At 45.3% G+C, this 26,194-nt stretch overlaps 1 protein-coding gene across 1 annotated transcript; it reads right to left on the reverse strand.

The window, feature by feature from the left end:
* Positions 1-711: 711 nt before the first annotated feature.
* On the reverse strand, positions 712-24,502 carry LOC112215039 (zinc finger protein 800). Its single transcript, XM_042298072.1, has 7 exons — positions 24,182-24,502; positions 11,100-11,274; positions 7,419-7,514; positions 6,955-7,098; positions 5,757-6,106; positions 3,914-5,655; positions 712-1,808 (listed from the first exon to the last, which is right to left on the reverse strand). Coding segments are annotated over exons 2-7 (2,496 nt in total). The 5' UTR covers positions 11,263-11,274; positions 24,182-24,502; the 3' UTR covers positions 712-1,807.
* Between the last annotated feature and the right edge of the window lie 1,692 nt (positions 24,503-26,194).

Here is a 26,194-nt window from a genome sequence, read left to right on the forward strand (position 1 = left end):
TACATACAAATACAGTGTCTGAGGACTTGTCTTATTACCGAATCAGCTAAAGAGCTCAAATTGGGAAGTCGGATTTAATTTTATAATAACTGCATAAAAAATGTCACTGTTATGTTTAACTCAGGCCTTGTCATTAGAGGAGGAATATTAACAAATATTAGAAATATAGATTTGTTTCTAACTTTTTTGGACTTTTTGTGAAAAGGTTGGTCAAATGTATAATATCTGATCAAAAAAAGTAGAATAATTATGAAATAGATAAGTACAGATCCTAATCTCAGTGATTCAAGAGGAAATTTTGGGGAAAATGTATTATAATTATTTTTTTTACAGTTTCATGAGAATTACCTATCAAAGCTTTTTCAGAGCTGATCTGATTGGTCAAAAGTCCAATTACTGGAGAAAAAAATATCAGAATTGGGTTGCCTGTTTAAAACACAGCTATAGTTACTCATCAACCAACCAATTGTCACGTTTTGACCTTTATTTCCTTTGTTTTGTCATTATTTAGTATGGTCAGGGCGTGAGTTGGGGTGGGCAGTCTGTTTGTTTTTCTATGATTTGGGTATTTCTATGTTTCGGCCTAGTATGGTTCTCAATCAGAGGCAGGTGTCATTAGTTGTCTGATTGAGAATCATACTTAGGTAGCCTGGGTTTCACTGTGTGTTTGTGGGTGATTGTTCCTGTCTCTGTGTTAGTTTGCACCAGTATAGGCTGTTTAGGTTTTCTCGTTATGTTTATTGTTTTTGTACTGTTCGTGTTCTTATTCATTAAACATGAATCTAAATAGCCACGCTGCATTTTGGTCCTCCTCTCCTTCAACACAAGAAAACCGTTTCACCAATCAATGGGTCACCATCTATTCAATGTGCCAGGGTATCGCTGGTCAGCTACCTACATGTCTTTCTCTGTCAGTTAATCACACAAACCATATCTCTTGCAATGCCAGAAAAACTCAAGCCTATCTGGATAAACTGAGTTAATATGGAGTCCTTCCCAGTGGATGGATGGCTTACTATGAGCCTACTATGATCTGAGGAAATAAACCACTAACCGCTGGCTCTGTCTGGGTCAACTTCACAACCTACACAGGGGAGGTCTCTCCAACCCTGTTCCTGGAGAGCTACCGTCCTGTAGGTTCCCTCCAACCCTAATCTAGCACACCTGATTCTAATAATTACCTAGTTGATAAGATGAATCAGGTAAGAGACCACTGGGGTTGGAGTGAAAACCGACAGGAGGGTAGCTCTCCAGGAACAGGGTTGGAGAGCCCTACCTTAAAGTCTGATCCTATAAAGCAGAACTGGAGCACCCTCTACCGGTCAGATATGGGATATCTATGGTGTGCTAAGAGCGCTCCCAACCCTGCCCTCTTCTCTCCCGACCCCTAAGGTTTATACAGGCTCAGGTCAAGACCAGGTCCAGGTGTGTGTCTGTGTGTGTGTGTGTGTATGTATATATATATATATATGTATATATATATACACACACATGTACATACAGTGATTGTAACCTACACACAGCAGTGTGATAGCATCAGTGCCTCCAAAGATTTAGTGACCACTGGCTCCACACCTCTGGCATCACGTTGGCTCCCATCCCTCCTTCTAGTGTCGAATTCCAACAATACTTTTGGTCCCGTAGATGTGAAGTCTCCCCTTCTTTCACCCCTTCCTCTCTCTCTCTCTTTTTCAGTTTTCCAGTCCAGTTCCTTTCTTCATCATCGTTAGCGGCGCTCCTTCATCCGTTAAGTCTCTCCTCTCGGGATGGAGGCTCCCAAGAACCGGGAGTGGGACGAGACTGGGGATCTGAGAGAGAGAGAGAGACAACAGCAGCTGTTAGAAGGCGCCCGGCAGTCAATTAGAGGCAGTTTAAACACCGTTCCTGTTCTCTCTCCTCTGCTCTGCTGGAACATCACTACCCCAAGGACCAGCCTCCTCCCAGACATAAACACCCTAACACTTTAATCAGGTGTCTGTCTGGACCTGGATGACAAAACACACACACACACACTAATCAACTGTCTGTCTGGACACTCTCACACACACAGACACTTTAATCAGTTGTCTGCACTCGCTCCCTTTCATTGAAACCTACAGTCGTCCAGGGGAGAAAACAAGTTAGACTCTCTGGAGAAGCGACACCTGAATCAGCCTGTGTGTGTGTGTGTGTGTGTGTGTGTGTCGTAGCAGACTGAGACCAAAGGGTTTCAATGATGTGTGTGTGTGTTAAAAGAGAATGCTCTTCCCCTCTCTGTGGTCTCTTGACACCCCACAGTGACGAACACTGCATAGAGCTACACACACACACAGACAACACAGTGGTGGGGTTAGTTTAATCACAGCTAAAGAGGTTAGTCCTGAGCGGAGACAGACAGACCACACAGAGCCCAGGGAGAGGAGTAAACCTGGAGGAGGAGGGGATTCAGCCTTATTTCCGGGCCTGGCTACAGGATCCATATTTTATTAGCCAGAGTGAGCGGACAGAGAATGAAGTTTGAGGACATCTAATCTGATATAACATTGTGATATACGATGGTATCGTCTTTCGCTTTAATTGCCACGTCCTCCTCGCTTAATATTGTTGGTTCAATCGCTCATAATACTGTGATTGAGAATAGCCTTTGCCTATAGACTCCCACTTTCATTCTTGTTCTTTTTGAAAGCGGCAACTTTAATTAACCTTTAGCTAACCTTCTTAGGCTATTAGAATATTGGCTACGGTTCATGACTTTAACTAGTAGGAGAATTGGCCACTTGGTTTTCGCGTCGAGGGATTTCTCTGCATCACACGGGATAATGTCTTTATTAATAAGCTTAAACTTGTCTCAACTTGTCATTCAATTTTTCCATCGGCTATTGATATATGTTCTCCCTGATTATTACCCCGGCTACGTACATTTGTAGGCTATTCAAACAACTTTAGGAGATGAAAGCGTAGCCAAGCTAAAAGTAATATTCGTAGCCTATGGAAATGGAGAGAGAAGGGAAAACAGCCCCCAGAAATAGAAAAGAGAGACCGATAAGGATTAGCCGTTATATAATGTGTACAGCACGTTAAGAACACCAGCTCTTTCCATGACAGACTGGCCAGGCGACTTCAATCAGTGTAGATGTTTAAGCCTCGAGACATGGATTGTGTACGTGTGCCATTCAGAGGGTGAATGGGCAAGACTAAATATTTAAGTGCCTTTGAACAGGATATGGTAGTATGTGCCAGGCACCTCGGTTTGTGTCAAGAACTGCAACCGTGCTGGGTTTTTCACACTCAGCAGTTTCCCGTGTGTATCAAGAATGGTCCACCACCCAAAGGACAACCAGCCAACTTGACACAACTGTGGGAAGCATTGGAGTCGACATGGGCCAGCATCCCTGTGGATCGCACTCGACACGTTGTGGAGTCCATGCCCTGACGAATTGAGTCTGTTCTGAGGTAAAAATGAGGAACTCAATATTAAGAAGGTGTTCTATATGTTTTGTACAATCAGTGTATGTATAAAATGAATAGGTTTAGGTCATAAGGTCCATACATCTGACAGAGGCAGAGAGAAATAAACACCATTTTCTGACTGGACATTTTGCGCTGCTTTGGTAGAATTCTCCACTCTAGAACATATTGAACTAGGCTATAGCAGGAATAGGATATTACCCGCAATGTCACTCGTGTGCCGCCCTGCTGTGTGCTGCCCAGTCAAGTTCAAATAGGCTAAACCAAGGTCAAATAGGCTGTCAATCATCGCCAATAGACGATACTATCGTGATATCACCCAACCCTACTCTCCTGGCTCAATCTCTCAGTCACCCCCCTCCCTCTCCCTCTCATAACACCCCATTTCACGTGTCACTTCCTCTCTCTCTCCCTTTCTTACTACAATATATCAACCAAAGACAACCATATGTGTAGTGAGGCTCACCAGAGCATTGCCTTGGACCGAGTGCTGACCCCCTTAGCCCTGGCGCCGCTGGGCGGCGTGCTGACCGGTGGCGTGGCGTTCCGGTGGCTCCTCTTATGGGACTCCAGGTAGAGTTTCTTGGCAAAGGCCCGGCCGCACACGTCACACGAGTGGAGCGAGAAGTTCTTGGTGACACGCACCTCTGTGCTACTGCTGCTGCTCTCCTGGTGGGCGTCATGGCGACGTGTGTGGGGCGGCGTCGGGGCAGAGGTGTCAGGGTGTTGTTTGTCATTCTTACGGGAGACAGGTGACCCGGTTTGGGCCTCCTGCTGCCTCTCCTGTCTCTCCTGGTTGCGAGTGACCGGAGTGGAGGAGGAGAGGAGGTCCTGTTTGCGTGTGACTGGGTAGGAGGAGGAGTTGAGGAGCTCCTGTTTGCGTGTGACTGGGGGCGTAGGGGGAGAGGGGGCCGAGTGGCACCCGTTCACCTCCTCCTTGACTGTTGGTCCTCCTCTCTTGTTGTTGTTGGCATTGGGGGCAGAGTTGAGGACCACCTCAGCCGGCCGCTTGACCGCACGCGACTCCAGCTTGGGCACGATCTTGGCCAGGTAGCCCGTCGACTTCTTGTGCACCACCGTCACGTGGCGCAGGACGTCGCGCTTGCGGCGGGACTCGTAGCGGCAGAGCGGGCAGCGGTAGAACTTGATGAAGATGTCCGTGCCGTCCGTGTGCAGCTCGATGTGCTTGGTGAGGTTCTGGCGCGAGCTGAACTGACGTTTGCACAGCTTGCAGAACAGCTGCTTGAAGTCGAACCCCACCGAGAGCTTCTGAGGGGGTCTCCCAAGAGTCCCACTGCCACTACTAGTACCACCGGTGCTGTTGATGGAAGTAGAACGAGTTGATGTCTTGGGGCTGCTCTCACCCTCTTCCTCTTTGATCTTTTGACCTGACTTGGTTGCCACGGTGACGCCCTTCCTGTCCGTGTCCTTCCGGTCCGTGTCGCCAGGCGACGAGGCGGGGCTGGAGTCAGGGTCGTCCCAGGATTCAACCGCCTCCTCCTTCATGCTCAAGCTGTTGCTAGGGGTGCTGTTGCTAGGGGTGCTGTCAGTGTTGGTGACTGTTTTGCTGTTGTTGGTCACCGTGGATGTGGTTGCGGTCGTGGAGACGGAGCTAACGTTCTTGAGATTGTAGATCTTGTGGACAATGCGCATGTGTCTCTTTAACATGACCTGGGAGCTGTACTTCCTCTTGCAGAGCAGACAGCGGCAGGAGGCCAGGTTGTACAGGGCCGATGCCAGGAGAGAAGGGGCAGGGGGCACCGCGGTGGAGGCTTTGGGAAGCTGAGGGGTGGTAGCCCCCGAGGCTCCTCCGCTCTTCGGGGTGTGACCTCTCGCGGGGGAGGAGCTGGCGCTCTTGCGGGGCGGCGTGGCCTCCAGAGACAGCGGCTGGCCGGGGCGCGTGGCTATGTCCGGCGTGATGGTGTCCCGACGCAGGCCGCGGTGCACCTCGTCAAAATGGCGCCGCACGTTAGCCTTGGTGGCGAAGGACTTGAAGCAGACGGGGCAGGACTTGCCGCTGGGCGTGTGCAAGGGGCGAGACCGACCTTTGACCATGGAGAGGAGGCTGATGGGAACGGTGCGCGTCTCGGTGAACTTCCGGAGCTCCTCCAGCTTGGTCTGGTGCATCTTGCGACAGTGGCGGCGGATGCTGCGGCGAGAGTTGAAGTCCTTACCACACAGGCAGCACGAGATGGTAACGTCCTCCACCTAAGGAGAGAGAGAGGCAGAGTGAGAGAGTATTATAGCGAGCGTTAGTGGGTGTGTGCCAGCGTGTGTCTGCTTGCGCGCTTTCTCCTGTATGTACCCACCCCGCTCGTAGACCCCTCCTCCTCGGGCTGCGCCACCTCCTCTCCTCCCTCCTCCTCCTCCTGGTCACTCCTCCTCCTCTCCTCCCCCTCTCCTGTCTGTCCATTCTCCGGCGTCCCTCCCTGCTCCCCCCAGGGCTCAGGGCTGTGTGTGTGGGTCCCTCCAGGGGTGTGTGGAGCCCGGGGGAAGTGGGCCAGCTCCTCCTCTGAGGACAGGAACTGGAACACAGCGTTATTGGAGGTCTGGATTGGCTCCAGGCGCATCACGTAGTCCGGCCGGTCCTTCCTGGGGTAGATGGCCTCCAGGAGGTCCTTCATGGCCCCGCTCTGCTTGTCACCATCGCCCGCTGGATCTAAGGGGTCAGGGACGAGGAAGAGAGAGGCGTTAGAAAAGGACCGCCTTTCAAATCAGACACCAACATCCTGCTCCCAAATGTGACGCGTATTGAGCCTAGAGACGTAAACAACACTAAGAAGGAACATTCCCGGGAGAAGGAACGTTTTCAAAATTGCCAAAGGGAGAAACAAAAACACTATTTTGTTTCGGTTTCCAAATAAGACATGTAATGAGCACAGTGTGGCAACATCATATCATATCATATCACAGTGTTTCAACCATATCATTAAATAGCAATTGAACGTATCTTTGTGGTTTCACAGACATGGTCTTATGATCCCTAGTTCAATACACAGATGAGAGAACAGAGGATTTCCTAGATGACTTGCCTTTCTAGATATTGACAGATATAGACAGAAGTCATAGAGAACGGAAGAGTAGTGGCTAATTAGGCTGGATCAAAGACAGAGGCTGGAGCATGAAAGAGAATTCAGTTAGAGTAGAGAGAGAGAGAGCGAGAGGGGAGAGAGAGCAGAGACATGGAGAGACAGAGACGTGGTGAGACAGAGACATGGAAGGACAGAGAGAGACAGAGACATGGAGAGACAGAGAGACAGAGACATGGAGAGACAGAGAGACAGAGACATGGAGAGACAGAGACATGGAGAGACAGAGACATGGAGAGTGAGTGTAGACCAACGAAGACCGTGAGTGAGTGAGTGAGTGAGTGAGTGAGTGAGTGAAGTGGGGGACAGAAAAAAAGAGACAAGGATAGGCATTAAGTGGGCAGAGAGAGAGACAAACATCGACAAAGAGGGAGAGCGACAGACAGAGAGAACAAGCGAGCCTGAGAGAGCCACGCACCGTCGGGCTTGGGCAGTCTGATGAGGCAGTAGTACTCTTTGTGGGTGATGAGGTTGGGCAGGCCCCGGAACAAGCTGCGACATGTCTTACACTCAAAGATGGTGTCCACCTCATTCAGCAGCATGTGCTTCAGCTGGGCAGTACCTACACATAGACAACACCAGGGGGCAGTGTTAGTGATCACTGGCTGATACAGACAGGACAAATAGGACTGATCGATTATCAACTCCTAGAGCCTATAACCCTTTGTTGTTTGCAGATCGGAAGGAATATGATAGGTGTAATTAAATAGATTTGGTTTGGTGGAGGAGCGATCGTCACTTCTATTCAGACCGGCAAACATTGAAACAGTCGAAGCTAAGTGTTGCACTTGAAATCGTGTTTCACAACAAAATGTATGACTACGTCGTGATTCCTAATTAAAAAGACCTCCGTGCTGTTTGAGTAGCAAGACTAGATGTTACCTGAACGGAAGACCTCTATGATCTGCTGGATGCCAGACTTGGAGGTCTGGAGCTGCAGCTGCAACAGAGGAGGGTCACCTGGCTCCACGCAGTACCCTGCAGAGGTCACACACTTCAATACAACACTTCAACTCTGCCCTCAGCCATGGAGTGTGTGTGTGTGTGTGTGTGGAGAGAGTGGCTATTTCCTATAGGAAGTGACTGGAATGGGTTTGCTGCCAGAGCCTGGGCATATAGGAATAGAAGTGGTGGCAGCCCCTATACAATGACTGTGGTGTGAGCAACGTGTGAGTCAATAAGAGTCACAGTGTGTGTGCGTGTAGGCCCCTCCCCCGCCCCTCAGGGTGTGCTGGTTTAATCCGACCCCCCCTACAGCCTGTGGTCAGATGGTGACCAATCAAGCGCGCCGACACAGCCAGCACCAAACACAGGAGAGTAATCATTAGGCCCTTTCTGTTGCAAAATGTTTCGCAACAGAAACCGTTTGCTCCAAACGAGAGTTTCTATTGAAATAATTCAGGCAGGTCCCTCCTCGTTTCGTTCCGTTTGCTCTGTATGCATCCGTTTGGTTCTTTACGGTTTCCGTAATGAATACACCCCAGTTCACCCCTTCCACCCTGCTAGAGCCGGACAAACAGGAAATGTGTGTGGGACAGTTTTATGCAATAGACAAAGCTGATTAAACAGATATTTCACATCTTCCCTCCAGTTATTGGGGCCTATATTTAGAGAGTATGGTCAAATCCAAAACGGACCCCTAAGCAAAATGGTAAAATGTCCAACTAGCCTATCAGTGGGCAAGGTGGGAGATATTACCATATTGCTTACACCTGTCAAATCCTCTCAGATCTCCACAGGGGGCCATTTGGGATTGGGCCCCTTGACTGAGGTTTCCCTCTGTCTCCGGCTGCATTTCACTACTCCAGCATGTCTTCTTTTCCTCTTCCTCTGCACTGGCGTGAAAGATCTGGACAGGCGTCAGCCATATTGCTTCAGGGCATTTCCACGTAAAAGGAGCCATGAGCAACAACATGTGAAGTCCATAGGAGCATGTCAAATTGGGTGTCAAATAAAAGCTTGAGAGAATCTTTTTGAGATATCAAGGCCTACGTCATCCCCCCCCCCAACCATTTTCTCTCCTAAACATTATGAATAAGAAAGGCTTTGATTTATGATCAAACAGATGGAAAAGGGGGGAGTCCAAGAAAACATCCACCAGAAAAAGTCTGGTAGAGTCCAAGTCTATTAGAAATACATCAAAACGCAACAACGTCGAAGTCCAACACTTATATTTAGTTTTGCCTTGTGTGTTTAAGAAACATTGCCTTGTACCTTGACATTCTGTTACCAAAACGCCACATATCTTTTAAGATATTTTCACATTTCTCTCCCTCATGAGGGAGGATGATGAAAGCTCACGGAAGTAACAAGTAAAGGTAGACCTATCAATTAGTTCTAGTGTTTTTACTGTTATCTATTTTGATTCTGAATTATTAAGTGATTAAAACTGTTTACATAATTTATGAAAAATCTGGTACGGAATTACTGCAATTTAATTGGCTACAATGGGAAATCATCGAAGTCGCAAACTACAGTTGGGTCACCTGCTACGGTCCTCCCTTCCACTGGCATACTGGTTTTCTTTCTCTTTCTGTCGTCTGGTGGTCAAGCAAGTGTGAAAACATTCTGGTCTCTCTCTCATTAATGTAATCTCTCCGAGACACCTACCCACGAGCCCCTTTCTGTCCATTTACTGTAATCTCTGAGACACCTACCCACGAGCCCCTTTCTGTCCATTTACTGTAATCTCTCCGAGACACCTACCCACGAGCCCCTTTCTGTCCATTTACTGTAATCTCCGAGACCCCTACCCCGAGCCCCTTTCTGTCCATTTACACCTCCGAGACCCACGAGCCCCTTTCTGTCCATTTACTGTAATCTCTCCGAGACACCTACCCACGAGCCCCTTTCTGTCCATTTACTGTAATCTCTCCGAGACACCTACCCACGAGCCCCTTTCTGTCCATTTACTGTAATCTCTCCGAGACCCCACCCACGAGCCCCTTTCTGTCCATTTACTGTAATCTCTCCGAGACCCCTACCCACGAGCCCCTTTCTGTCCATTTACTGTAATCTCTCCGAGACCCTACCCATGAGCCCCTTTCTGTCCATTTACTGTAATCTCTCCGAGACCCTACCCACGAGCCCCTTTCTGTCCATTTACTGTAATCTCTCCGAGACCCCTACCCACGAGCCCCTTTCTGTCCATTTACTGTAATCTCTCCGAGACACCTACCCACGAGCCCCTTTCTGTCCATTTACTGTAATCTCTCCGAGACACCTACCCACGAGCCCCTTTCTGTCCATTTACTGTAATCTCTCCGAGACACCTACCCACGAGCCCCTTTCTGTCCATTTACTGTAATCTCTCCGAGACACCTACCCACGAGCCCCTTTCTGTCCATTTACTGTAATCTCTCCGAGACACCTACCCACGAGCCCCTTTCTGTCCATTTACTGTAATCTCTCCGAGACACCTACCCACGAGCCCCTTTCTGTCCATTTACTGTAATCTCCGAGACACCTACCCACGAGCCCCTTTCTGTCCATTTACGAGACACCTACCCACGAGCCCCTTTCTGTCCATTTACTGTAATCTCTCCGAGACACCTACCCACGAGCCCCTTTCTGTCCGTTTACTGTAACCAGCATCCGGATGTCCAAAGACATTGAAAAGTAGTTGACATTTGGTCAGTTCGCCCTGGGCTTGATTTCAGTGTGCACAGACGTCGTTGTTTGATACGTTCCGGACTGGCTTTAATTTCAACGTCCATTGATTTTTGGTCCGGTCCCGACCGGCCTTGATTCGGCCCAATTCGGCCCATGTTTCACAAGTTAGGAGAGCACAGTCCTGTACAGTAGATTAGAATTCAGTACAGTACACAGTAGACCACACTAGAGTTGAGCACAATAATACTGTACTGAACTCTATTGTACTGTACTATACTCTACTGTACTGAAGTTTACTGTACTCTACTGTGTTGTACTTTGATGTCCAAACTTGTGAAAGATAGATGTCTATTGTTTCATATTTGGTCCGGTCCAACCTAATTTGATCTTGTTTGGGGCGGAGCTCATTAAAATAATTTGTTATTTGTTATTTTATTAGGATCCTCATTAGCTGTTGCAAAAGCAGCAGCTACTCTTCCTGGAGTCCAACACAAAACATGAAACATAATACAGAATGACATAATACAGAACATCATTAGACAAGAACAGAACTGCATACATTTAATAATATCCAGTGTGCCCAACTATGAAAAGTTTATACCTTTGTGTAACTAGGATACATCACCATGAAGAGAACAAAATTGTTATGCATAATTATGTGTAGTACAAATCCACTTCATTTACTGTAGTTCACTAACCAAAAGAGATTTCTTCAAAGTCACGGTGTCATGTCATAGCTGACACCTCATTCTTTCTGCAGATACCTCTCCTCAGCCACTCTCCTCTCCTCTGTCATGCCACTCTCCTCTCCTCAGGCAGGACAGACTGACCAACAAGGAATGAATATATTTTTTTTTTCTATATAGCGCCTTTCACTAGTGATCCGCAGTATGTTTTAAGGACTTCAATCAAACTAAGGATGGGTTGGTGTAGACAAGCGGGCAGTCTTACCTGGTGTCCTGGGGGCTGCGTCGGGGCCAGGGTTAAGGTCAGTCATTGGGTTAGGGCTGCTGGGCTGTGGCTCGTCTGTCTGGCAGCACTGGTCTCTGGTAACATGGCTCTCAGGCTCAGGTTGGGGCTCGTCCTGGGGGATCTCCTCCATCTCAACCTCCATCCTGCTGGAACTCTGACAGACAGACAGACAGACAGACAGACAGACAGACAGACAGACAGACAGACAGACAGACAGACAGACAGACAGAGAATGGTGAGGTTTACCTTTTAAACCCCACAGACACCCCTGGGCTATACGATGGTCAGGGAAACACTGAGACTGAGAGGGTATGGGGTGCGGAGTTGGGAAAAGAGGCACACGTAACTGCCAAAATAAAGGAAACACTTAAGTAAATGAGGGATACAAAGTATATGTGTAACACCGGCATCGCATCCCTGCAATAAAGATCCAGACATTTATAGAATCTATGCCAATGCGTATTAAAGCTGTTCTGGCGGCCCAACGCCCTAATAAGACACTTTATGTTGGTGTTTCCTTTATTTTGGCGGTTACCTGTACATCTACAGACACTCTATGACTAGCCTATGTAACACCAGCAAGTGTTATTGGAGAACCATACTTATATAGGAGAGCCACAGAAATACTGTATATGGCACTACGGAACTGCTTCTATAGCTGCATAATTGGTCTGAGTAAAAGATATCTAATGACTCATTATGCCAAGCACTATTTGATCAGCGGTGCTGTTGCTGATCTAGACACCTGCTGTGTCGTGTGGCATTGTTTGGCTGGGTCTGATAAGGGTGGGTGGTGTGGCATTGTTTGGCTGGGTCTGATAAGGGTGGGTGGTGGTTACACTACTGGCGGGGTAAGACTCTCGCCTGTCTGTCTCTCGGTTTCTCTCTCCAGGGTGATGGAGATGCTTCCCAGCACACCCAGCTAAGACACTTTCTCTCTCGCTCTCACACTAGGCTGTCGGAGATAAGGGACTCTTCTCTCTCTCTCCCTCCCTCCCTCCCTCGGAGAGGGGGGGGGGGGAAATGCCTGAGCCATGGCTCCTCCTACCCTAACCACAGACATACACCTGACCAAACTAATGAGGATGGTCTCTGACGACCTCAGAGGAAATAAGAAGTGGGGTTTTACTGTACCAATCAGTCTCTTGATGGTCCAGTGAGAGATTGGCTTTCTGTATGTACAGTGCCTTCAGAAAGTATTGGCTCCCCTTTTGTTGTGTTACAGCCTGAATTTTGAATTGAGACAATTGAAATTGTGTCACTGATACACACACACACACACACACACACACACACAATACCCCATAATGTCAAAGTGGAATTTTGTTTTTAGAAATGTTTACAAATTCATTAAAAATTGAAAAGCTGAAATGTCTTGAGTCAATAAGTATTCAACCCCTTTGTCATGGCAAGTCTAAATATGTTCAGAAGTCAAAATGTGCTCAACAAGTCACATAATAAGTTGCATGGACTCATTCTGTGTTCAATAATAGTGGTTAACATGATTTTTAAATGACTAACTCATCCTTTACAGATAATTGTACGGTCCCTCGATGGAGCATTGAATTTCAAGCACAGATTTAACCACAAAGACCACGGAGGTTTTCCAATGCCTCGCAAAGAAGGGCACCGATTGCTAGATGTGTCAAAATAAACAGATGCTGAATATAGTGAAATTATTCAATTAGGCTTTGAATGGTATACAGTGGCTTGCGAAAGTATTCACCCCCCCTTGGCATTTTTCCTATTTTGTTGCCTTACAACCTGGAATTAAAATAGATTTGGGGGGTTGTATCATTTGATTTAAACAACATGCCTACCACTTTGAAGATGCAAAATATTTTTTCTTGTGAAACAGACAAGAAATAAGACAAAAAAACTCTAAACTTGAGCGTGCATAACTATTCATCCCCCAAAGTCAATACTTTGTAGAGTCACATTTGCAGCAATAACAGCTGCAAGTCTCTTGGGATATGTCTCTATACGCTTGGCACATCTAGCCACTGGGATTTTTGCCCATTCTTCAAGGCAAACCTGCTCCAGCTCCTTCAAGTTGGATGGGTTCCGCTGGTGTACAGCAATCTTTAAGCCATACCACAGATTCTCAATTGGATTGAGGTCTGGGCTTTGACTAGGCCAATCCAATACATTTCAATGTTTCTCCTTAAACCACTCAAGTGTTGCTTTAGCAGTATGCTTAGGGTCATTGTCCTGCTGGAAGGTGAACCTTCGTCCCAGTCTCAAATCTCTGGAAGACTGAAATAGGTTTCCCCTCAAGAATTTCCCTGTGTTTAGCACCATCCATCATTCCTTCAATTCTGACCAGTTTCCCAGTCCCTGCCGATGAAATACATCCCAAAGCATGATGCTGCCATCACCATGTTTCACTGTGGGGATGGTTTTCTCAGGATGATGCGAGGTGTTGGGTTTGCGCCAGACATAGCGTTTTCCTAGATGGCCAAAAAGCTCAATCTGACCAGAGTACGTTCTTCCATATGTTTGGGGAGTCTCCCACATGCCTTTTAGCAAACACCAAACGTGGCTTTTTTTCTGGCTGCTCTTCTGTAAAGCCCAGCTCTGTGGAGTGTACGGCTAAAAGTGGTCCTATGGACAGATACTTCAATCTCCGCTGTGGAGCTTTGCAGCTCCCCTTCAGGGTTATCTTTGGTCTCTTTGTTACCTCTCTGATTAATGCCCTCTTTGCCTGGTCTGTGAGTTTTTGTGGGCGGCCCTCTCTTGGCAGGTTTGTTCTGGTGCCATAATCTTTCCATCTTTTATAAGGATTTAATGGTGCTCTGTGGGATGTTCAAAGTTTGTGATATTTTTTTATAACTCAACCCTGATCTGTACTTCTCCACAACTTTGTTCCTGGCCTGTTTGAAGAGCTCCTTGGTCTTCATGGTGCCGCTTGCTTGGTGGTGCCGCTTGCTTGGTGGTGCCCCTTGCTTCGTGGTGTTGCAGACTCTGGGGCCTTTCAGAACAGGTGTATATATACTGAGATCATGTGACACTTAAAAAAGTCCACCTGTGTGAAATCAAACTAATTATGTGACTTCTGGAGGTAATTGGGTGCACCAGATCTTATTTAGGGGCTTCATAGCAAAGGGGGCAAATACATATGCACACACCATTTTTCAGTTTTGAATGTTTTAAAACAAGTTTTTTTTTTTCACTTCACCAATTTTGAATATTTTGTGTATGTCCATTACATGAAATCTAAATAAAAATATATTTAAATTACAGGTTGTAATGCAACAAAATAGCAAAAATACCAAGGGGGGGTGAATACTTTTGCAAGGCACTGTATAAATACACCCAGTCACTACAAAGATAAAGGCATCCTTCCTAACTCAGTTGCCTGAGAGGATTTCACCATGAGGCTGATGGTGATTTTAAAACAGTTTAATGGTTGTGATTTGAGAGAACTGAGGATGGATGAACAACATTGTAGTTACTCCACAATACCAACCTAAATGACAGAGTGAAAACAAGGAAGCCTGTACAGAATACAAATATTCCAAAACCTGTATCATATTTGCATCAAGGCACTAAAGTAATACTGCAAAAAATGTGGCAATGAAATTAACTTATTGTTAAGCGTTATGTTTGGGGGAAATCCAACACACCACATCACTGAGTACCACTCTTCATATTTTCAAGCATGGTGGTGGCTGCATCATGTTATGGTATGCTTGTCATTGGCAAAGACTAGGTTAAAAAGAAACGGAATACAGCTAGGCACGGGAAAAATCCTAGAGGAAAATCTGCTTCGGTCTGCTTTCCACCAGACACAGGGAGACGAATGAACCTTTCAGAAGGGCAATCATCTAAAACAGGCCAAATCTACACCAGAGTTGCTTACCAAGATGCTCACGAGTGGCTTAGTTACAGTTTTCAATTCAAATCAACTGTCACGTCCTGACCTTAGTTCCTTTTTTTATGTCTCTATTTTAGGTTGGTCAGGGCGTGAGTTGGGGTGGGCATTCTATGTTTGTATTTCTATGTGTTTGGCCTGGTATGGTCTCCAATCAGAGGCAGCTGTCAATCGTTGTCTCTGATTGAGAACCATACTTAGGCAGCCTGGTTTCACCCTTGAGTTGTGGGTAGTTGTTTTCTGTCTTTGTGTGTCTGCACCAGGCAGAACTGTTTTGTTTGTTCCGCTTTGTTGTTTTAGTGTTCAGTTTCTTTATTCAATTTACCATGAACACGTACCACGCTGCACCTTGGTCCTCTTCACCTTCTTCCACCTACGAATATCGTTACATCAACTTGAAAATCTATGGCAAGACTTGACAATGGGGGTCTAGCAATGATCAACAACTAACTTGATAGAGCTTGAATAATTTTAAAAAGTAGTCAAATGGGAAAATACTATACAATTCAGCTGTGCAAAGCTCTTAGAGACCCCAAAAGACTGTTTATAACATATATTGACTCGGGGTTGAATACTTATCTATTAATGTTATATTAGTGTTTCATTTTTGTATTCATTTTTAATAAATGTTTGAATTTTTCGACCACTTTGACATGAGTATTTTGTGTAGACCGTTGACCAAAACAAATGACAATTAAATCCATGTTAATCCCACTTCGTAACAACAAAGTGAAGGAAAAAGTAAAGGGGGGTGTGGAATACTTCCTGAAGACACTGTCTGAGGAGAGACATGCCTGAAGAGACACCTGCCTGACTGTCAGCACACTTCCAAGTCTTCATGTAAACTCAGCAAAAAAAGAAACGTCCCCTATTCAGGACCCTGTCTTTCAAGGATAAATCATAAAAATCTTAATTGTAAAGGGTTTAAACACTGTTTCCCATACTTGTTCAATGAACCATAAACAATTAATGAACATGCACCTTTGGAACTGTCGTTAAGACACTAACAGGTTACAGACGGTAGGCAATTAAGGTCACAGTTATGGAAACCTAGGACACTAAAGAGGCCTTTCTACGGACTCTGAAAAACACCAAAAGAAAAGATGCCCAGGGTCCCTGCTCATGTGCCTGAACGTGCCTTTGGCATGACGACTGCAGATGTGACCAGGGCAATAAATTGCAATGTCCGTACTGTGAGACGTCTAAGACAGCGCTACGGGGAGACAGGGTGGACAGCTGATCGTCCTTGCAGTGGCAGACCACGTGTAACAACACCTGCACAGGATCGGTACATCCGAACATCACACCTGCGGGACAGGGACAGGATGGCAACAACAACTGCCAGAGTTACACCAGGAACGCACAATCCCTCCATCAGTGCTCATACTGTCTATAATAGGCTGAGAGAGGCTGGACTGAGGGCTTGTAGGCCTGTTGTAAGGCAGGTCTCTCACCAGACAAACCCACCGTCACTGGACAAAACAAGACTGGCAAAAAGTGCTCTTCACTGACGAGTCGCGGTTTTGTCTGACCAAGGGTGATGGTCGGATTCACGTTTATCGTCAAAGAAGTGAGCGTTACACAGAGGCCTGTACTCTGGAGCAGGATCGATTTGGGGGTGGAGGGGCCGTCATGGTCTGGGGCGGTGTCACAGCATCATCGAACTGAGCTTGTTGTCATTGCAGGCAATCTCAACACTGTGCGTTACAGGGAAGACATCCTCCACCCTCATGTGGGCCATTCCCCTCAGAAATGACAGGAACTTGCAGGTTCCTTGGTGGAAGAGTGGGGTAACATCTCACAGCAAGAACTGGTAAATCTGGTGCAGTCCATTAGCAGATACTGACTGTTACTTTTGATTTTGACCCCCCCCCCCCTTTGTTCAGGGACACATTTTCCATTTCTGTTACATGCCTGTGGAACTTGTTCAGTTTATGTCTCAGATGTTGTATCTTGTTATGTTCATACAAATATTTACACACGTTAAGTTTGCTGAAAATAAACGCAGTCGACAGTGAGAGGACGTTTCTTTTTTTTTCTGAGTTCATTATTCAAAGAAAAGAGTATGTGTGTGCCTCTATCAGAGACTGCCCAACCCATATACCCACCCACACATTATACTGTAAGTTCAATGCACTGTGAAGTTGATTTACGGTACCGTCTCTGACTGTACCACGTATTGGTCACCAGATGGTGACAAAGTCCATGCTTTGGAAGTCATCAAAGAAGATGCCACAGTAACTATTTTATTCTAGCACTACAGCCTGAAGAGTCAAACCCCCCTGTCGTGAGTCTGGTTCCTCTCAAAGTTTCTTCCTTCCAGGTAGTTTTCCCTGGTCACTGTGCTAGTGCTTTGCTGACTCACTTTAGGTTACTGTAAGGCATTTTGCAGATGTTTTGGTGAAGTCGCTGTACCTGTCCTCAATTTGCACAGACAAGATCAAAACTCGTTTTCAGATTTCTATTCTTCCAAACCTAGCCTAGTTCAATAGGGAGGAAGGTGGTCATCGCCGTTTCAGAGTGGGGAGAAATAAAAGAGCACGTCCAATGAAGAGTTCAGTGGTAATGCTCTCTGAGTGCATGTTGTGAGGCTCAATCAGAAAACGTGCAACTATCATCAGAGAGGGGACCTGATGATGAAGACTTGGTAACACAGTTCAAGTGTTTCCATGGAGACAGAGACAGAAGTAGTTGTTCCCACTCAGGTAATATGAGTATTTATCAGTGGGCCTGTGGAGACATACACTGCTACCGGAACAAACTCACAAGAGAGTCATTTAAAGGGTAAATCTGTGATTGCTACGTCAATTTTTATTTGTTTTTTAAACTTTTAAATTCATGACATACAACCGTCCCATTGATTCTTGAAGAATAGAACTCATAAATGCCGCATAAGTTAGCCAAATTGTCTTACCCCATCAGAACCCAAAATATAAGCTTGTTTTACTCCTTTGCTAGTAAACAATGATTTGTAGACAAACACTGTATTGCCTCAAAACATGTTTAAAACTTTTTAAAATGATGTCCTCGTGGATGGTCAATCCTTGCACCCATAGCTCTGTTTGTGATTTTAAGAGTGGTTACATTTCTCCACCCCCATCCCTAAGCTATTTACCAAATCAGTGGCGGGGGTCATTGATTTGTCATTATTTGAACTGCAGATTGCCCCTTTAACGTTGCTTACTAAAAATGTACACTGCTGTCAAAGTACTGAACCCACACCTGCACAAGACTCCTGCTAGGCAGTAGGAAGTGAACATAATTGAATGAAGAAATGACGGAAAAGTTCACAGCAATTATTTCTGTGTGTAAAGGGATGAGTTTATAAGTGCTGGAATAAAGACGGGATGCTTCTGTTCACGTTGTAACCCGTGTGAGACACCATAACCTCACATGGAGACTGGCTGCTGCCCCCATAAACACACCCACTAGACTAGACAGACCACCAGAACACCATAACCTCACATGGAGACTGGCTGCTGCCCCCATAAACACACCCACTAGACTAGACAGACCACCAGCACACCATAACCTCACATGGAGACTGGCTGCTGCCCCCATAAACACACCCTCTAGACTAGACAGACCACCAGCACACCATAACCTCACATGGAGACTGGCTGCTGCCCCCATAAACACACCCTCTAGACTAGACAGACCACCAGCACACCATAACCTCACATGGAGACTGGCTGCTGCCCCCATAAACACACCCTCTAGACTAGACAGACCACCAGCACACCATAACCTCACATGGAGACTGGCTGCTGCCCCCATAAACACACCCTCTAGACTAGACAGACCACCAGCACACCATAACCTCAAATGGAGACGGGCTGCTGCCCCCATAAACACACCCACTAGACTAGACAGACCACCAGCTCACCATAATGCAAGTCTGCCCTTATAGTGAGGGATTGTCAACTTTATCAATCTAAATCCTGTCTAACAATAACAATAGGCTGGGCTTGTATGTTTTACATTCAGTTATGCAACCCTCTCCTGGTCATTTTAATTCATCTGAAGAAGAATTAGACCAAAAATATACATAACAATAGCATTATATAGGCATGCTTTCTTTTGCCATAGGCTAGTCTTCTTAAAATGGGCTAGAAATCAGTTTCTAAAGTGGGCACTGTTTAGGCCTATACTTTCCAATCATAACCCAACATAACCAAAATATATCCCTCATCTCCACAAGCTAAACACTGTCAAATTAAAATGCATTCAGATGATTTTCATTTGTCAATGAGAAAAAAAAAATGAAATACTACTTCTTGTTTGAAAGCAGAAAATGACCCTAGACAAGTGTAACTAACATGCGCAGTGCCCAACGGGGCGCAATAACAAAACCAAACGTTCAGTTGGGTAATACACCCCACTCGGGATGAAACCAGAAATGGTTCAGCGTTTCCCCCGCTTTAATCTGAAAGGATGCTTTATTTTTATGATTCATTATCGAGTATTTATTGTGTGCGCTATTCGTAAGAGCTTTACGGTCGAACAAAATGTACGTTTACCATACAGTGGAAAAAATATATCCATATTTTGAGAAGTCGCGAGATATCGACACCAGAGACTCCACAATGGCCACAATGTGTCTTGTCAAACATGAAGGACGAAGTGAACTGCTCTCACTGATTAGCAAAAGTCCATGTGAGCCCGCCAGCCACCATCCCCTTACGCATTCCACGCAATGAGGAAGAGATGTTGCGAATCCGTGAAAGAAAATACCATAATACGATGCCTACACTGTTCCATAACATCTCCAACTCGTCTCCACTAGCGAGTGCGCATTGATTGTTAGCGTTTGGGTGTACAGTTATATTTCAACGGGTAGCAGTCTCCATTAGCAACTCCATATCCCATGGGCGTGCGAGGGCCGCGGGCTGTGACGCAAATGCCACTGGTGATTTGCAAATTTGACAGATCTAATTCAATGTGGCTGGATGACTATTCACCCCGCATTTAAAACTATAACATTCCCCTCCGTGCAGGGAGATGTGGCGATGCCAGTAGCCACTAGCCAGCATATTATGTTAGGATTCGTTGCATAACTCGCCAGCCCAACTTAATAAATTGTGCAACGAGAGAGAACGGGTGCAGTAGCCAGTGTGGAAATGGTTACGTTTTGAATGTGATGGCCCAATCAACACAATACGCGAAATGACACAGCTACTTATAGTGACTTCGCTAAACATGGATCAATGGTAGCCAGCACTTGGCTACGTTCTGCTAGGACGCATGCAGCTGACGATAGAGGAGGGCAGGGCAGCCAGCGAGTGGAACTTGGGACTGCATTCATACATAGACCATACGGGCGCCCGGATAAAGGGCTGCATGAATACTGTATTGTGTGCTCTTTTCTCCAAGTCCCCAAGTATTTACAAAAGGTTCGCCCAAAAATATTGTGGCGAAACACAGGTGGTTTCAGCAGCTGTCGATACATATGGAAAACTATTCAAGCCAACATTTTTTTTAAACGTCTACTACCTAAACATGTAAAGATAGACCTACCTACATCAACATGTTGATATAGTAGATCATAAAGAAACGTCCTCTCACTGTCAACTGCGTTTATTTCCAGCAAAGTTAACATGTGTAAATATTTGTATGAACATAACAAGATTCAACAACTGAGACATAAACTGAACAAGTTCCACAGACATGTGACTAACTGAAATTGAATAATGTGTCCCTGAACAAAGGGGGGGAGGGCCAAATCAAAAGTAACAGTCATTATCTGGTGTGGCCACCAGCTGCATTAAGAACTGCAGTGCATCTCCTCATGGACTGCACCAGATTTGCCAGTTCTTGTTGTGAGATGATACCCCACTCTTCCACCAAGGCACCTGCAAGTTCCCGGGCATTTCTGAGGGGAATGGCCCTAGCCCTCCCCCTCTGATCCAACAGGTCCCAGACGTGCTCAATGGGATTGAGATCCGGGCTCTTCGTTGGCCATGGAAGAACACTGACATTCCTGTCTTGCAGGAAATCATGCACAGAACGAGCAGTATGGCTGGTAGCATTGTCATGCTGGAGGGTCATGTCAGGATGAGCCTCCAGGAAGGGTACCACATGAGGGAGGAGGATGTCTTCCCTGTAACGCCAGCGTTGAGATTGCCTGCAATGACAACAAGCTCAGTCCGATGATGCTGTGACACACTGCCCCAGACCATGACGGACCCTCCACCTCCAAATCGATCCCGCTCCAGAGTACAGGCCTCGGTGTAATGCTCATTCCTTCCGACGATAAACGCAAATCTGACCATCACCCCTGGTGAGACAAAACCACAACTCGTCAGCGAAGAGCACTTTTTGCTAGTCCTGTTTGGTCCAGCGACGGTGGGTTTGTGCCCATAGGCGACATTGTTGCCGGTGATGTCTGGTGAGGACCTGCAGGCCCTCAGTCCAGCCTCTCTCAGCCTATTGCGGACAGTCTGAGCACTGATGGAGGGATTGTTCGTTCCTGGTGTAACTCGGCAGTTGTTGTTGCCATCCTGTACCTGTCCTGCAGGTGTGATGTTCGGATGTACCGATCCTGTGCAGGTGTTGTTACACATGGTCTGCCACTGCGAGGACAATCAGCTGTCCATCCTGTCTCCCTGTAGCGCTGTCTTAGGCTTCTCACAGTACGGACATTACAATTTATTGCCCTGGCCACATCTGCAGCCCTCATGCCTCAGGCACGTTCACGCAGATGATTAGCGACCCTGGGCATCTTTCTTTTGGTGTTTTTCAGGGTCAGTAGAAAGGCCTCTTTAGTGTCCTAAGTTTTCATAACTGTGACTTTAATTGCCTACCGTCTGTAAGTTGTTAGTGTCTTAACGACAGTTCCACAGGTGCATGTTCATTAATTGTTTATGGTTCATTGAACAAGCATGGGAAACAGTGTTAAAACCCTTTACAATGAAGATCTGTGAAGTTATTTGGATTTTTACAAATTAGCTTTGAAAGACAGGGTCCTGAAAAGGGGACGTTTCTTTTTTTGCTGAGTTTATATGGGACTGTTTCTTCATTTGTAGCATTGTGTGGCGATTTTCATCTATCCACTTTGCAGAGATCAGCACAGAAGGGCCACCAGCAAAGGAATGGTCAGCTGGTATTTGCCTCACCACTTTTGATTTGGTTTAATACAAAATATTGAACCAAAAACATTCAAAACATGGGACAAAGTAGCCTACTGTTGTTTAGACTGATTTGCCTCATGATTTGTTAATTCGTGCACAATTCATTGGTGCTTCAGTCTGATCAACGGTAGCCTACCCACTGGGCACACAATGGTTGAATAAACGTTGTTTCCATGTAATTCGAGTGAAATTACATGGAATCAACATGGAATAGACGTTGAAATGACGTCTGTGCCCAGTGGGTACAGCTAACAACCACCACTACAGCACAAATGTGGTTTATATTCAAACTTTGGCTGGTTAGGCTACCTAGACATTTTTAATTCAAAATGATTGATTGGAATGAATCAATCAACACAATAGTGATGACATACTGTTTGATTAACTCTTCAATTACAAATGCAAAGGCCTTACATGATGCAACCCTGAATAAAGCAAGCTCAGCCCTGTTAGTTTTATTGTCCAATTGCAATTGTTGTCTCTTTGCCTGTGTAAAGGACTTCCCATTAGTTTATTTAAAAATATATAATGAATATGAACAAGTACAAGGTTGCTGCACTTTGACAGGGTTTCAATGGTTTCGTCCTCCCTAGGGCCCTGAGTAAAAAACAAATACAACATATGACCAGATTAGAAACAAATCTGGTCCCATCATAGCCCATATAAAACTGTTTTATATTTGATTTATTACTATGTCCTACCCTACAACTTGGACTGGAGTTTTACCTAGTTAGGTTTGCCTACCAGATCAGGAGAAACTCTGTGCTCCTCACTCTGGGGCAGCACATTGCCTAGTGGTTAGAGCATTGTACCAGTAACTGAAAGGTTGCTGGTTTGAATACCCAAGCCGACAAGGTGAAAAATCGATGTGCCCTTGAGCTCCAGGGGTGCTGTACTACTATGGCTGACCCTGTAAAACAACACATTTCACTGCACCTATCCAGTGTATGTGACAATACAACTTTTTTTTTGGGGGGGGGGGGACATATCCTATAAGGCCTAGAGATCTATCTAAAAAATGTCAACTTAGTATCTCAAAATGTTGATTTATGTAGGCCCATCTCAAAATTGCGACTTAGTATCTGAACATTTTGAGATAGTATCAACATTTTTTTTGACTTAGCTGAATTTTGAGATAGTAGGCCTGTTGACATTGTGTCAATGGGCTTCCATAGATATGAGCAAAGCAGCACATCGTTGCGTAGCACTGGACTTCCCCAGTTTTGTGCTAACTACGTGATTGTCCAAAAGACCATTTGATTCAGTCTGTCCTCATTGGCAATCTGGGAGCCAGGGCGCAGGGCAGTTTGCCGTTCTCATGGCACGATTTGCATTGCCCCATTATCCCCGAAAATCTCCTTTACACGGTTATATTGTCAGCCTCAAAACGCCAGTATTTTGAGCAACAAAAGACCAGCTTAACTTGATCAAAGCAGAAGCCAAGTACAAAATGCACCTTTCAAGCCGTAAAAGAGAGGCCCCTTCTACATATTGCAGCATGGCAGGGGAGTGCAGCGTAAAAACGGGCTAACCCAGACAAAATAAATACAACGAGAACGTACAACACTCACATAAACACATCCATCACCATCTGAGGGAAATCCCTAAACCACTCTCAGATATTTGGCTTTGTAAAGACTCTCCCGAGGGGACGATATTACGAATGTAAAACCCTGCGCTTTGCGGCTCTGTGCCACCTTTTCCAAGAAGCAGCTTGGCGCACAGACCGGTGACCCTTCCGGCTTTGCGCGTCTTTATAACGACTAGATTTTACCAACAAATCTAATTTTAACAATGAAATATGAATAAATACATCTAGTTGTAACTATCATCGTATTTGAGTTCCTGGAAATATTATTTAAGGGCGAGTTTGAGTCGCCGAAACCAATTCCTCTCCCCTCCATGGACAGGCAGAACAAGAGAAGGATGACGCCATTTTCTGCAAAAACAACCACGTTCGGGGAGCCAAGGCGAGGGCTTTTACGCTTCCATAACGCGTTCCAGGTCTTCGATCAGACATTTAGGGCGAATATAAATGTGTTAAGAATAGTTCTTACCTGTATAAGTCTTAACCTGACGATGGAATCCGGTTTCGCGGAGTAAAACTACGGGCTTGGGCCGGGGAGCTACTTCGAGTCCGCGTCCCTGTCTGTAGCTAGCCGGAGATTGTTTATTACGCCTCTCAGCGCTCGTCTCTCGCACTGAACTGTTCCTACAGCAGCTGCCTTTGTGCACTCAGAGGGGACCTTTCAGCTAAAGGCGGCCGCTGCGCAAAGGTGCAGCACTTCTACTTTTCTTTATAAATGCCAGTGTCGTTGGCACTTTGGGGGGTAGGAGAGGAATAGTTGACCCCCCGTGATCGAGGAACACTGTTGCCAAATTCAGGCCGTTTAGTGCTCCATTTACTAAGCGCGCGCACAGGCTTTCCAGAATCCAGGACACACAAATTAAACCGAAACGTTAGCTCGTTTTGTTCTCTTCTGCGGATACTTATCGTGTATAAAAGTGCATTATTCCTTGGGAGAAGTCGTAAAACGCTAAAGCAGAATGTAAAGAATAATCTGGCGATTTGGAACTGTTGGAAATGTTGCACAATGGCCATGTATAATTTCTGCATTGGAGTTGATTCAATAATAGGCCAAACACAACAATGCCAACATTTTGGGAAAAAATACATTTCAATAAATCTAAATTATTTATCTTGCCACAAAATCGCAACCTGCAATTGTTCACCTGCGGGTTGAAGTGGACGAGTAGCCTATCCAATGATGCACTTGTTAATTTAAGGATCAAATAATTTATTCAACCTAGTTTTACTTTTATATGTGATAAGATAGGCATATATTATAATAATGACACCTTTCTATATTTCAACATTTCCCTTGTGATACACAGGAAGACCGCAATCAAATTTCCCTTAAGAACACATCATTTGATAATCTAATCTTATTTGTTTAAAGTTTAGTCTAGAACATTCGAGTAGCCTATTAGATAAGCCTATATTTTCATATTGCATAAGTAGTCCTATAGCATAGCTACAATTAGTCAATGCAGATTATGAATTGTAATGATATGTTAATATTGGTTACAACAACGCATGTCGAGCATCGGCACCAGCCTGGTCTCATAGACTAGACATAATATAGTTAGTCTATATCCGGGACACTCAAATTAGTATGATCTGTTTTGTCTGATATGGTGACATAAGACAGAAGATTACACAATAGGGTGGTTGGTCGAGGGGATGGTGGGTGTATAACTGGACAATCTGGCAACCCAAAGGTTGTGTGTTTGAATCTCATCAAGGACAACTTTAGCATTTTAGCTAATTAGCAACTTTGCAACTACTTACTACTTCTACTACTTAGCATGATAGCTAACCCTTCCCCTAACCTTAACCCTTTAACCTAACTCCTAACCTTAACCCCTAGCCTAGCTAACATTAGTCCCCTACCTAACGTTAGCAATAACCCCCTAGCTAACGTTAGCTAAAAACAAATAGAAATTCTTAACATATCATACGTTTTGGAAATTCGTAACACATTGTATGAATTGCAATTCGTAACATGTTGTACAAAATTGCAATTCGTAACATATATGAATTGAAATTCATAACATATTATACGAAAGGGATGATGGACATCCACAAATTAGTACATGCCATATGAAATGCAGTGGAGGCTGGTGGGAGGAGCTATAGGAGGACAGGCTCATTATAATGGCTGGAATGGATAAATGGAATAGTACCACATATTTGACTCCATTCCAATATTCCATTCCAGCCATTACAATGAGCCTATCCTCCTATAGCTCCTCCCACCAACCGCCATTGATGAAAAGTAACATACCATACTAATTGGAGTGTTTCGGTTTACTTTTACTAAGTTATGTCTACCTCTGTGTCCAGGTTGGTGGCACCCAGTCTGTGAATTTTTGTTTTTTTGGATAGCCAAATTCAATTTTGGCATAAAAGCAACCTTGCCAAATATCTTACCATATGGATTAATAAAATGTTGCTCAAATGTAATAACGTTTCTACAACAGTTGTGAATTCCTTTAGGAAAATGTGA

The sequence above is a fragment of the Oncorhynchus tshawytscha genome, linkage group LG15, assembly GCF_018296145.1.
Source record: "Oncorhynchus tshawytscha isolate Ot180627B linkage group LG15, Otsh_v2.0, whole genome shotgun sequence".
Lineage (NCBI taxonomy): Eukaryota > Metazoa > Chordata > Actinopteri > Salmoniformes > Salmonidae > Oncorhynchus > Oncorhynchus tshawytscha.

Excerpts from the sequence above, each read along its gene's own strand:
- LOC112215039 (XM_042298072.1), bottom strand. The coding sequence starts at position 11,262 with ATGGAGGTTGAGATGGAGGAGATCCCCCAGGACGAGCCCCAACCTGAG. Across the intron at positions 7,515-11,099 it reads CGCAGCCCCCAGGACACCAG|GGTACTGCGTGGAGCCAGGT; the intron begins GTAAGACTGCCC and ends TGACCTCTGCAG. Across the intron at positions 6,107-6,954 it reads CAGACTGCCCAAGCCCGACG|ATCCAGCGGGCGATGGTGAC; the intron begins GTGCGTGGCTCT and ends CTGACCCCTTAG.